The following is a 14,624-nucleotide window of genomic DNA, read 5'->3' as shown; positions in this document are numbered from 1 at the left end:
TATATATATATAGAAAAAATTAGCTGGGCATGGTGGCGCATGCCTGTAGTCCCAGCTACTTGGGAGGCTGAGGTAGTAGGATTGCTTGAGCCCAGGAGTTTGAGGTTGCTGTGAGCTAGGCTGACGCCATGGCACTCACTCTAGCCTGAGCAACAAAGTGAGACTCTGTCTCAAAAAAAATAAAATAAAAATTTTTTTTTTAAAAATTAATTTGTCAATATTAATTGTAACAATAAGAACATCAATAAGCTTAAGATTTTCACAAACCAACTGCAGGGCTTTGCCCAAGTTTTTCTTCACAAGACTCTGGGCTCCAAACTAGCTTGAGTTAAATAAAATTCACATGGTAGTTAATGTGTTAAAAGATGGTTTCTATGCAGAAGAGTTCCCTGTCCAGTAAATGAGATAGATTTCCAAACAGAAAATTTGGAGGATGTATAATTAGTGGAGGATGTATAATTTATGGTGGTGACAAAAGGAAGAGGTGATCAAATCTGCTAATATGGGTCTGGAAAGCTCCAGAGAGGCGTTGCTTAAGCTAGGTCTATAGAATGAATATTTATATCTATACTGTTAACTTTCTTTGAACTCTCACAGCCCCTTATCATACCTAACTTTAGAAAAGTTACCACTACTTTGTATAATGTTATTCTTTTATATCTCTAATTCTATATACTATGCCAGACAATAAGCTATTTAAGGAAATCTGTTAAGGAAGTACAGTCACACTTTCATCTCCTTTCAGCCTATAATGTAGTGCAAAGTTTTGTCTCACACTTTGGTGTTGTTAATCCTTTGTTGTTTCCGCCTCTGCACCCTGATGGAGTATCTTTCCTATCTTCTTTCTTCCCTGATCACCTCATCTAATATTTTGAAACCACCTACAAGTCACTTTCTATCCTACTGGCCTATTTTATTTTCTTTACAGCATTTGTTACTACCTGAAATTATCTAATTTCCTTAGTTGTTTTCCCATGCATTTATAAGTCTCTCTTAGTAGGATGTAAGTTGCAGGAGAACTTGTTTATTGCTGTACTGCCAGCACCTAAAATAGTTAGGGCTCAAATACTCTTAGAAAAGAGAGAGAGAGGAATTATTCCCATCATAAAAATAAAGAAATTAAGGCAAAGCAAATCAGATATATTCTTTCCACTTTCCTGCCCATTTCCCCAGTTTATTTTCCTTTACTGAGCTCTCACTTTGTACTGGGTACTATATTTCTCCCCACTAGGGTTACAGAGATGGATCATCTTAGTCCCTGAGAACTTCACAGCTGATTAATACCTTACAGTCTGCATGAGGGAAAGATCTGCTCTGTGTTCATTTCCTTACCCTCCACATATCACATTGTCCTTCGTAGGCACTAAGTTTGAGTTGAAGGACTAGTATAAACAGATGGGCTTTTAGAATGTATAACTCCAATGAGAAAGTCCTTGAACAAGTATTTACATCCTAAGAAATACAAACAGTAAAAAGTACACATTTAAAACAATAATTGGGTGCCATAAATTTAACCAACAAAAAGTTAAATGGGACAACTAAATGTAGACTTGTAGAATTATAAGTTGTTACCAGATCTTTCAAAAGCAATTTGGATATATATATATATATATATATATATATATATATATTCATAGATGTAAAACCATAAAAATGTTTATACCCTTTAATCTAGAAATGATAATCGTGTGAATTTATTCATCAACTGTTTTAAAATAAAGAAACTACACCCTCACAAATAAACATAGCACAGTTATTTATGTAAGATAAGAAAATTATTCTAAAAATCAATAGACTCTCAGATAGCCATTAAAATAATAAATATGAAAACTGTAATAGCATGACATTTTCATGAAATGTTGCTAGGTTCTAAAAGGTAAAAAGAAAAAATGGATGTATCTGATGGTTATAAATTATGTGTTCAAACTCTCCTTATAGAAACACAGAGAGTCAGGGGTGGTAGATCAGGATGGCATGATTAGGTGTTAGGGCTGGGATAATGACCAACTAATCCCTGGTTAGATGGGCCCAGTGGCTGAAAGCCCTGGCAGGAGTGACAGAGAGAGAGCATGGAGGGACAAAAAGATGAGACTATATTCAAGGGGCTAGGAAAACAGACAGAATCCAGATATGAGGCACCTGGAGGGAAATTGTAGATACCAGACAAGAATAGCATACTAACCAGTCTCCTAGCATCCACTCATTGTTTGGGGATGTTTTTGAGAAGAGGGAAGAATCTTCACTCTCAGGATGTACTTTTTTCTTTTATTTAGAGATAGGGTCATGCTGTCACCCAGGCTAGAGTGCAGTGATGTCATTATAGCTCACTATAACCTCCAGTTCCTATGCTCAAACAGTTCTTCCATCTCAGCCTCCTAAGTAGCTAGGACTATAGGCACAGGCCACCACACCTGGCTGCCTCTTTTTTTTTTTTTTTTTTTTTTTTTTGGTAGAGATAGGGTATTGCTATGTTCTGGCCTCAGTCAGTCTTCCCACCTCAGCCTCCCAAAGTGCTGTGATTATAGGTGTGAGCCACTGTACTTGGCCTGGATAATGCTTTTAAATTAGCAATTCATAACAAAGAGCATTACACTGTTCTCTTTCCTTATTGTCTGCTTCTGTCACTGTCTGATAGATCACTTATATTCTAGATTCTATTTTTTAATTTGAAATATAAAGAAATTCTTAATGATTTTGGCCAAAACGTCTTTTTGAAAGTGTGATGACTCCTTTCCCCAGATAAATCTACCTGTGCACATCTAAAATTTTACATACCACATGTAAGTTCATCGATAAATCTCCCTCAGAGACCAAGGAATGCAATTAAAACTCCTTGGAAAAGTTTATCTCCAAGGTCTCTTCCCCTCAGATGTTATCTCCATCAAGGCAAAGCCTGCCTTTTTCATTGCTGCATTGCAACATCTAGTACGCAGTAGGTACTAAATATATTCATGAAATGAATTAATGATTGATATGTCATATTCTTACTTCCTTTTATTTCAGGTCATAATAATAGTGCCTTTCTATGACTGCTATGAGCCCATGGTGAGAATGGCTGGAGCAACACCTATTTTTATTCCTCTTAGATCATCTGTAAGTTTGCCAATATGATTCATATGCTTTAAGAAGTTTGGAAAATAGCAATTATTAGGTTATTAAGTATGAAATGTCTGATTTCCTTAAATACTAAGTTCAACAGTTGGTATCTCTGACATTTCACTTTGACACTTCTTGTTTTATTTTTATTGTGAAGGTACATCCTCATTCTTTCAAACCCATGGGTTGGCTTGTGATTATCTTTCAAAGTTTTTTTAGAGCAGCTGTTGTGAAACCATGGATAAGTCAAGAATTTGTGTTATTTTTGAGTATGAGTTCTGACGTGGAACCAATGCCACACAAACAGCTTGAAATATCAGCCAAGTGTTTGGGAAGGACATGCCTAATGAACATACAGTACGTCGATGGTTTGAGAAGGTCTGTTCTGATGATTTTAATCTTGAAAATGAGGCATGTGGGTGATCTGAGACCAACGTGGATAATGATGAACTGAAAGCCGTAGTGGAAGCGAATCCATCTTAACCTATGTGTGAATTAGCAGCAAGGTTTGACGTTCCTATTCCAACAATATTGGACCATTTGAAATCAGCAAGGTACAGAAGCTGGATAGATGTATAACACCTGAATTAAATGAGCATCAGAAGAGAAATCATCTAGAAGTTTGCTTTTCTTTGCTGTCACAACATAAAGGTGAACCATTTCTATACCATATTATTATGTGTGATAAAAAATGGATTCTTTTTGACAATTGCAAGCATTCTACACAATGGTTGGATAAAGATAAAGTGCTGAAACATCATCCAAAACTGAATATTCATCAAAAACAGCTAATAGTGTCTGTTTTGTGGTCCAGCATTGGTAGTATCCACTACAGCTTGATGAAATGTGGTCAATTACAGTTAATTGGACAAAATAATGAGTTTGCTTGTGATTAAGCAGCCAAGATTGGTTAATAGAGACAGGCCAATCCTCTTACAAGACAGCATTTGACCACATGTTGTAAAAGCAATGCTGCTTGAACAACAGAAACTGGACTTGGAAACTCTCTGTCATCCACCATATTCATCAGACCTTTCACCAACTGACTACCACTTCTTCCAGGCTTTGGATCAATTCTTACAAGGAAAAATATTCAATTCTCAACGAGCTGTGGAAAAGGCCATTTGCAATTTTATCGTCACTTGCTCTGTAGGCTTCTTCACTGCTGGAATAAACAAGCTACCATTAAGATGGCAAAACTGTATCGATAGTTTAGGTGCATGCTTTGATTAATTGTACTGCTTTTCTGAGATATTATAGACCAAACTTTTGATTTGAAATCAGACATTTCATATTTAATGATCCAATACTTTGTCACTGATAAAGTTTCTACTTTAATTGTATTTGGAGATTTATTAAATATCTCCATTTGTCTAGATGTCTTTTCAAAATCTTTTCAAGGCCGGGCGCTGTGGCTCACGCCTGTAATCCTAGCTCTTGGGAGGCCGAGGCGGGCGGATTGCTCAAGGTCAGGAGTTCAAAACCAGCCTGAGCAAGAGCGAGACCCCGTCTCTACTATAAATAGAAAGAAATTAATTGGCCAACTGATATATATATAAAAAAAAAAAAAAAAAATTAGCCGGGCATGGTGGCGCATGCCTGTAGTCCCAGCTACTCGGGAGGCTGAGGCGGAAGGATCACTGAGCCCAGGAGTTTGAGGTTGCTGTGAGCTAGGCTGACGCCACGGCACTCACTCTAGCCTGGACAACAAAGCGAGACTCTGTCTCAAAAAAAAAAAAAAAAAAAAAAAACAAAATCTTTTCAAAATAACTAAAACACCACAATGAGTCACAAAATCTTCTATTAGCCTTATAATATAAAAAATGCTAACTACAGTTATATCTGGCTCCTATGAAGGAATATAAACACTTTAACAGCTGTTAATGTTGACAGGAATCATTTTTCCATTTAATAAGTGTGAGCGTAAGACTTAGGTCCTTTTGGGCTCTCAAGGCAAAACTAAAGCCTAGTTACTTTTATTTGTGTATGTTCTTTGTTAGTCATTTATTCAGTTACCTTTGCCATGCCTTTCTTTAATTTTTTTCCTTATTAGATTATTTATTTGTAAGACAGCAAAGATGAATTAATTGAATTAAATCACATCTTCATTCTTCATGCTTAGAAACCTGTTTATGGAAAAAGATGGTCTAGTTCTGACTGGACATTAGATCCTCATGAACTGGCAAGTAAATTTACTTCCAGAACCAAAGCTATTATACTAAATACTCCACATAACCCCCTTGGCAAGGTAAGCAAGTCTTTCCTTCATACAGTTTTCTGACCTATTGTTCCCTCATATGTTGGATAATAATTGGCTGTGCTTTTTTCTTTAATATGTGTAGGTGTATACCAAAGAGGAACTCCAAGTAATTGCTGACCTTTGCATCAAATATGACACACTCTGCATCAGTGATGAGGTTTATGAATGGCTTGTATATTCTGGACATAAGCATTTAAAAATAGGTACTGATTATTACATAGAGTCACGAATCTAAATGTGTTTGGGCACATGTGCAACAACTGATTGGAAACAATCCCAGACCAGCTTTAAAATAGTCTTGGTAATGGGTTTCTGTTTGTACGAGCACTGAAAAATAGTATTTGAATGAATGACGTTTGAGTAAATTAATGTACAGCTTGAAGAACAGATAGTACAAATTTAGGGGAATAGATTTTGGATCACAGTATAAAGCTAGGACACCAGAGAAGTAGTTATTTTGCCTGTATCCCTGGCTTCTTTGTAGGAATCCAGCTATTACTTGGCACTTAAGACACAAGGAGCTGACTTCTTCCTAAAGAGGTTCTGGACTGTCTTTGCTGAGCAAGTTGCCAAAATGCCAGGTCAACAGGGAGAAATTAAAGGGGCAGTAAGGTATTGCTACTTAGCCCTTGCATGAAATTTTGCCAATACTACTGGGCCATTTTACAAATGCCACAGTGTCTTCTGGGGTAGTCCAAACTTATGTCAAATATAGGATTATAAGCTGGGGTGCCACCTTTGAGTCCTTGTACCTGCCCTTCCTTTGCCTGGAAACACTTTTCTGCCAAATATCCACATGGCTCAGTCCTTTGCCTGCTTCAGGTCTTTGTTCTGATGTCAATTTTCATGACTACCACATTTGAAGTAGTTACACCTCTCCCTCCAGCATTTTTGTCCTTCTGTTCTGTTTTTTCATTTGTAGTAAAAATCAGAATCTATATATTTTACTTCTAAACAGGAAGGTAGGGATTATTATTTGTTTGGGTCTCTTCTGAATCCCCATTTTTCAGAATAGGGTCTCTTGTACATGGTAGACAGAAAGTAATTGTTGAATAAATGAATAGGAAGGATGAAAAGATAAGGGAAGGATGACTAAAAGATACTGTGGCAGGATAGATAAATTAAAAAATTAGTACATTTACATATAAACAATTATTGCATTATGGTAGGTGTCATAGTTGTTCCTATAGTACATTACATATTGCTGTAGAGCTGGGAGGAGAAAGCAACTACTTGAGGGAATCAGAAAAGGAGTGGGCAAAAGGTGGAATTAGGTAGGCAGAGAAATAGAAACTAAATTCAGATAACCTAGCATGTACTTAGGCAAGGAGGTGTGAAAGATCAAGATATACTTAAGAAAGGTTAAGTGATTTGATTTATATGGGTATGTTACAGTAATTGGCACAGACCAGGGTGGAAAAGTAAGATGATTCTAAATGACTTTGTATATGAGAATAAAGAGTATTAACTTTGTTGAAGAGGTCAGTGGTTCTGAAACTTGCTTTAGTGGTAGATCACCTTGAAGCCACAGTATTCTGCATCATGAAATAGCAATATTATGAATTCCATCCTAAAATTAGAAGCACTTTTCCTAATAGAAATTCAACGATTAGAAGTCAATATAAAAATGACAATTCTGTGTAGAATATATTCAAGGAAAATAAGAAAAAAACACCCACAATTCTATTCATACTTGTCTGTAACAAAGAGCTATTAAAATAAACACATTTGAGTTTTACCGATTTTTGCCATTGCATTAATATGCATTTACTAAATGCTCATTTGTTTCACTGTCGAAGCATTCACTATCAGATAAGTGACAACAATTGCTAAAGGCTTAAGAAAATTACATGGAAGAAATCTTAAAATTGACTTTTTAAATTCTGTACATTAATTTGATTACCAGAATGCCAGTGAGCATACTTTAAGAACTACTGCCAAAGGTGTGACAGAACAGGGGAATTGGTTCCATGATAAGATTTTATATATATATATAAAAGTAAGACCCAGCTGCAGATGAAGGTCTTAAGCAAATCAGATGCCCTGGCAGTGGAGATGGTACTTGGGGGCTAAGTAGTAACTATAGGTATAGAGTGTTGCATTTGAAGGTGAGAAGAGAATGAGCAGGTATGATTCTGAGATTTCTAGCCTGAGCTACTCAGCAGTGATGAGGAGCTTAACCAGAGTAAATAAGGCAAGAGGAGGAGCAGGTGTCTGGGAAGAGCTAAGCAAAGGAAATTCCTGCTTCTCATGCTTGAAACCTGCTTCTCATGTCAGTTTAAGTGTCTATGAGATGTAGAGGAATAGATATCTGGAGACAAGTGGAATTACAGGCCTGATGGTCAGAATCAAATTGTGAGGGGATATATTTTTGGTAGCCATTAAAATTCGGTAGTAGCTGGACCCATGGAATGAATTTTCCCAGGGAGGATATATAAACAGAGGGGCAGTCAGGGATTTGCAGGGCATGGTACCGTAACAGCAAATGTTATCATGTGTCTCAATTGCATAAGTCCACCATTGCCCATCTTATTCTTGACCTTTGTCTCAGGTCATTTGAACTATTTCTCAGTTGAAAATGAGACTAACATGGGCAAGTAATTTTTTTTCTGGTAATGAACTCAATTTAGCAATGTTTGCTCCAAAAGATCACTTTAAGTGACCCCAATATTTATTGTTTGGATTTACTATTAATAATTTTAAGCCCTTCAGTGTAAAGTGTAACTAATGACATTATTTGCTAAGGATATGCAAGACATATATTTTTAACTCAGATTTTTTAGTTATAATAGCCCATAAAATTAAAGTAAAAAAAAAATTCTCTATTTCATTATTTAAAAAGTATAGCTTGTTTGCATAAAAACTTAGGTATTCTATCAAATATAGTGTCTTCGATACATGAACAATGCAAAATGGCTATTATATCAATTTTCAAAGTGCGACATTCTTTAATATAATACAACAAGGCTGCATCATGAAATTAGTGTATCATCTTCTTCTCATCTTCAAGTTGTCACAGAGGCAGTTTTCCCTGGTGCAGCACTCCTCGTGTCTCTGATCTTCATGGCTTCTATTGAAGCCTAAGTTGCTTATGATTAATGGTTATAACTGCTTTGGCTGAATTAAGGATTATGAGTCATAAATGAGCAGTGTAAAGACCAGTTGCTGTTCAGATGTAACTGTAATTTAAACTTACAATATAATGGATATTATTTTCTAAAATCATTAGATTATTATTATTTTTTTTTGGCCTGTAAGTTACCACATCCACACACAACAAAGCTGTGGCCATCTCTTCTGCCAATCCACATTAACTTCTGTGGCTCCCCAGATCTCCAAGATTGAGAAGATATTTTAATATTACTTAAGGCTCTTCTTATGAAATAGTAGAATTTGCTCTTATTCGATCGGATTTTTGATTCAAATGATGTTTCCTAAGTTGGGTGTGGCAGCACATGCCTATAGTCACAGCTACTCAGAGGCTGAGGCAAAAAGATCACTTGAGTGCAGGAATTTGAGGCCAGCCTGGGCAACATAGTGAGACCCTGTCTTCTAAAAAATAAAAAGGAAAATAATAACAAAATAAAAAAAAATTTTTAAAGAAACAAATGATATTTCCTGGTCAGTAAATTGATATTTTAGCCAACAAAAAAAGTTCTCTTCTCCATTTATATACAAATACACTGATTTTTATAAAATTAATATAAAATTCCTTGTAAGTTATTCAGCAGATCAGCTTACTCCTTAAAAAAAAAGATATCCACATTTATGGCTAAAATAGTCATCAGCAAATTAATTAGCTCTTCTTTTAAATAGCGCTATAATAGATTTGATATTTTATGAATGAAACCTATGTTTGATATTTGAGTAGTTTTGGTTTCCTTCATATATAACTTATAGTGAAAACATGTTAGGATTATATTAGTTTCTCTGGGGAATCCTTATTTTCCAAAGAATTTATTTCTAAATATTGTTCTTTCTAATAGGTCTTCCTGATTTTGAATATATGTTATTATTTTAAAGGAATTGATATTCTGCATTATACATAGTTTGTATGTTCTCTGGTCAAATAGAAAAGTGGGGCACCGTGTCATGATTTTCTTTTGGAGTGCTTTGGAAGACTGGAAATGCCTCAAAACTTGAAGGGAAATAATTACTTATATCTAGTCTTTCTTCAAGTGGACCTTCTAAATATTTTCCAGGTTTATGTCTTTGGCTTTTGTTATGTTCCACAGAGAATTCAATTATAACTTTTCCTATTTATATCATTTTCCTACTATTACAAGTATTGGCAGGTATTTCATGATAGACTGAAATTACTTATATTAATTATATTTGATTATGTTAATTAAACTTATTATATTAATTAAAATTAATAAATATTTGATGAGTGAATAGATGAATGACTTTATTAAAAATGTTAATCAGCTTGAAAACCTTTATACAGTCCATTCTTGTTATTTTCCAGTTCTATATTTATGAATTCACCACTCCCTAAGATGTATTCATAACTCCAAAATCAATACTTTCGGCACTTCATTCGAAAAGGGGCAAAAACTTAGAGTCACCCTATACACACATTCCCAGTTGATGTCGAATAAGGCAACACTGCGCTCCGTGTTTCAGCTCACAGTATAAACAAGTATGCTTTTCATGGTGAATCTGCTGTTTATAGATGGCCCCCAAGCATTGTGCTGAGTGCTGTCTAGTGTTCCTAAGCACAAGAAGACTGTGACTTATGGAGAAAATACGTGTGTTTGATAAGCTTCCTTCAGGCACAGGTTCTAGGGCTGTTGATCATGGGGATATTAAAGGGTGATAGCTAAAAGTACAGAGCTACTGTGGGGTGAAAAAAATGTTCTAAAATTGACTGTGGTGATAGTTGCACAAATCCATGGATATACTAAAAACCACCAAAATGTACACTTTAAATAGGTGAATTATATGATATGGGATTTCTATCTTCATAAAGTTGTTAGCAAAATAACACACACACACACACATATTTTTGGCCCTGTACCCAGAGTTTCTGGATCAGTGGTTTAGGGTGAGACCTAATGATTTGCCTTTCTTACAAATTTCCCAGTGATGCTGATATTGCTGGTATGGGACCACATTTTAAGAACCATTGCTCTAGGAAGCATGGAGAAATAGCCTTAGAAAATGGGTAGAATAAAGGGGACTGAACAGCCATAACTGGAACCAAAGCTATGCCACAGAATTATTGCGTTGAACATACAGTTACTACAAACACTGAACACAAGATGCCATGGCTCCTGTGACAGCTGCCTCGTGAGCCAGCCTGAAACTCTCCCTACTCAAACCACTGTTACTCCTACCCAGGAAATAATTTTGCTCCTTGAAATTATTAGATCCATTTATATATTATTTTGATGCAACATGATAGTGTTGTAATGTTTTAGGTGTGTTTTGAGTTAAAGACACATTATCTTAAAACCCCTATTGAAATAACTATACTGACTACACCATAATAAACTTATTTTCATTGAATGTATATATCTTTGTTACGTTTTTATTACACTGAATGTAGATTGATGTGAAAGTCATTATTTAACTTTTTTTTTTTTTTTCCTATTTAGCCACTTTTCCAGGTATGTGGGAGAGAACAATAACAATAGGAAGTGCTGGAAAGACTTTCAGTGTAACTGGCTGGAAGGTAAGATGACTAAAAATCTTATTGCTTAAAAGTAGGCATCTCTTTTTTTTGTAGACTATTTTGTGTTTTAAATGCATACATATTCAGTTTCCACAGGTTTCTGAACTTAATGATTTTTTGCTTATCTATTGATTTATTTGGCTCTCATGTTAGGCTTTATCCTTTTAATTATTTCTTTAAAAGTAAGAAAAATTGGATAAATTTTCATTTTATAGAATCAACTAGTGACACATTTTTCTTTGCAAAGAATGGTCAGATACTGTATATTAATATAAAAAGAGGAAAAATCAGCCAGGCGTAGTAGCTCACACCTGTTGTCCCAGCTACTCAGGAGACTGAAGCAGGAAGATCGCTTGAGCCCAGGAGTTTGAGGTTGTGGTGAGCTATGGTGCTGCCATTGCACTCTAGCCAGGCAATAGAGTGAGATTCTGTCTTTAAAATATATACACACACACACACACACACACACACACACACACACACACACAGAGGGAGAGACAGAGAGACAGAGAGATAGATATAAAAGGAGGAAAGAGCCTCAGCTCTCCTGAACATGGCTAAGAAGCAGAGTGCATCAAAAATAAGGCTTATAAAATCAAAAGTCTTTGATTATGGAAGGGTCCCTTACATTCTCATTCAGAGTTACTTTTATCTGTAATTCAAACAAGCTTTGTTACCAGTTTTCAGTCCTCCAGAATATCATAAGTAGCAAATTAAAAGAAGGGAAAAGGCTAATAATGATTGCAGGTTCTGTTAGCCTACTGAAGGCAGAACTTCATGACTCCAGCTAGAAACTTTCCACCAAAAGAACAGCATTGAAATGATTCTAAGTACTAATACTGCACTATTTTCATAGTGTGAATACTTTAGAATTGCATGTATTTAACAATTGCATTAAGTTTAACTACTCTCTCAGATTTGGTATATACAATTAGATTATTTTTTGAAATCTTCTTTTATTTTTTCCTTTCCCAGATTGGCTGGTCCATTGGTCCTAATCATTTGATAAAACATTTACAGACAGTTCAACAAAATACCATTTATACTTGTGCTACTCCTTTACAGGTAGGTGTAACTCAGGGTTGAAGCGTGGTCTTTTGGTGAAGGGGTAACTTCGTCACTTCTCTGGTCATTTTTCTGACTTAGATTTAGCAAGTCATTCTATAGCTCACCTCAGCAGAAAATATTTTAATGTCTTTTTGTTCCCAAGTATGCCATCTTTATATAATAATACCTCTTTTTTGATTTGGATTTCATGACTCATTCTCAGTTCTTCACATTAGATTTAATCATGTAACTGTAACAGGTTCTTCCATTAATCTATAGAGTTTATAGGTTTACAGTAATTCAACTGTAATTTTCTGAGTGACCTTTTTGCCAATAATGTAACTCAAATTATCTTTATTTATTATACCAATAAACTAAGCAATAAGTAACATTGGCCATATTTCCTTTCCACATCTTTCAATCTTAACATACAGGAAGCTTTGGCTCAAGCTTTTTGGATTGACATCAAGCGCATGGATGATCCAGAGTGTTACTTTAATTCTTTGCCAAAAGAGTTAGAAGTAAAAAGAGATCGGATAATTTGTCTACTTGAAAGTGTTGGCCTAAAACCCATAGTTCCTGATGGAGGATACTTCATCATTGCTGATGTGTCTTTGCTAGGTTTGTAAAGGTTTTTATTGTTTCAAATACATGGAAACTTATGTGTTAAATTATAGCAGAACTGTGGAGAAAAGATTGGTGTCAAAGCCACAGCAGCATTTTATCTGTAGAAAAGGATGAATTTTCACAATATCAATGTTTTTTCTACAATTATCTCTACTTTTAGGTCTTTCACCTCTTGTTAACTGGTTATGGAGTTAGTGTTGTTCTAGGTAGTCTATTAAACATAGAATTTGCAGTCATTCTGTTCTAGTGTGTAATTTGAAACACAGATACACGAAATGATATATGTACTCTGTGTTCATTTGAGTTAAATTTTAGTTTCCTTTTCATTTAACAAAAAAACATACTATTTTATTAGAAAAATAAGATTTCTAGAAATTTTGAAGCCATCAGGGAATTTGCCATTTTAGAATATACTGAAATGAAGTAAACAAGGAGAATAACTTTATTAAGGATCTACTATGTACCAAGCACTCAAACACTCTTTTGAAGGAAACATTAACTACATTTTTGCAGACAAGAAGAGTTAGAAAGTTTTAAATAACTTGCCTGAAGTCACACAGCTAGATTCGAAATAGTTCTGTCTCCAAAAAGCAAGGGTCTTTATATTACCTAAAGCTGTTATATGTAATTCCGACATGTCATACAAATCTAAGGTTAGAACTAAGATAGTGCTTTATGTATAACTTACTTTTCTTAAAAAAAACAAAACATTACTAGTAGTGAACTTTAAAGCCTAATTTATTCTGACAGAAATTACAGCCATTCTAAATGTAGCTTTAAATGTTTTAAAATCTTATTATAATAAAGTTATATACCAATGAACTTGAAAAACTGAAGTTTTTTAAATTTATACTAAATTTTATAAAGCTGGAAAGAATAAATTTTTAATTTTATAACAAAATAGTGATTATTTTTTAACATTATATCCTTCACATAGGAATTTTCTAATATTACGTATTTGATGTTAGCAGTGTCTCCTTCTTGTAATATTTCATTGGCATCTTCACAGATTTCAGGGAAATAAGGTGTTATGATTTTCCTGTAAGTAGGTTTTGAGGTCTCTTTCTCTGGAAAGTGACTATAAACTCTAGCCCTGCCCTGGTGGGGCTCTAAGGGAGTTGTTTGTGGATGTTCAGTGTGTCTTTTATGGGATACTTCTTTATCCTGGTCTACAGCCCAATGCCTAAGTTTGATCCATGACCAGATGTCCCTCTCACAGGAAACTAGTTTATACTGGCAGACACCCTTGTGGCTCTTGTCTGACTGTGTCCACGTTATTCCCACCAAGATATTTATCCACTTTCTAGGAGAGCCCTGACCAAGAGGAGAATTAGGTTCATATGTGTGGTCAGGTGAGATACAGAAGAGGAAGAACACCTCCCAGGGCCAACAGGAAGTAGGGAACCATATGAATTCACAACATAAGGCTCAAACTGAAGCAAATTTTTCTTTCCTGTCTCATTAGCATATTTCTTCATTTGTTGTGAGAGAAGAAGAGGCGGTGCCTAGCAGAGGCTCTTGGAGTCCTATTGCCAGAGAGCTATACTGGCAGGCTCCCAAGCTCCATTCGTATATAAAATCCCTTAAAATGTTCTATATTCTGAAGTTTGGAAAGCATTTTCCCATATTGGGTTTCAATGTGAAGCTCATTTCATGAAATGATAAAAAGAAATAGCACAGTTGTCATCATTTATATTTTTGTCTTTGAATCAGAAATCCACGAGACTTTCACATGAATTATTTTATTTATAAGAAAATGGTTTATACTTTCTATGCTTCCAAACGGAATTTTAGCCTATTCATAGTAAAAGTCTTCTATGCAATAATATATAAATAGCAATGATGATATATAAATCAAAAATCAGTGACATATAGAATGACGAGAAAGCAAATATTTCATTCACTGAGGGTAATATA

General features: G+C 35.0%; 1 protein-coding gene across 6 annotated transcripts in view; it reads left to right on the top strand.

The window, feature by feature from the left end:
* Window positions 1–14,624, top strand: part of KYAT3 (kynurenine aminotransferase 3) — a 45,693-nt gene that overhangs the window by 23,549 nt on the left and 7,520 nt on the right. For all 6 annotated transcript variants that reach the window (XM_075999783.1, XM_075999784.1, XM_075999787.1 and 3 more), the window contains 6 exons: window positions 3,004–3,093; window positions 5,219–5,344; window positions 5,439–5,559; window positions 10,957–11,033; window positions 12,009–12,098; window positions 12,515–12,701. In XM_075999783.1, the coding sequence (XP_075855898.1) occupies window positions 3,004–3,093; window positions 5,219–5,344; window positions 5,439–5,559; window positions 10,957–11,033; window positions 12,009–12,098; window positions 12,515–12,701 (691 nt within the window). The remainder of the gene's footprint in view (window positions 1–3,003; window positions 3,094–5,218; window positions 5,345–5,438; window positions 5,560–10,956; window positions 11,034–12,008; window positions 12,099–12,514; window positions 12,702–14,624) is intronic.

The sequence above is a fragment of the Microcebus murinus genome, chromosome 2, assembly GCF_040939455.1.
Source record: "Microcebus murinus isolate Inina chromosome 2, M.murinus_Inina_mat1.0, whole genome shotgun sequence".
NCBI classification, from domain to species: domain Eukaryota; kingdom Metazoa; phylum Chordata; class Mammalia; order Primates; family Cheirogaleidae; genus Microcebus; species Microcebus murinus.
This window is presented reverse-complemented; position numbering and strand designations above follow the sequence as displayed.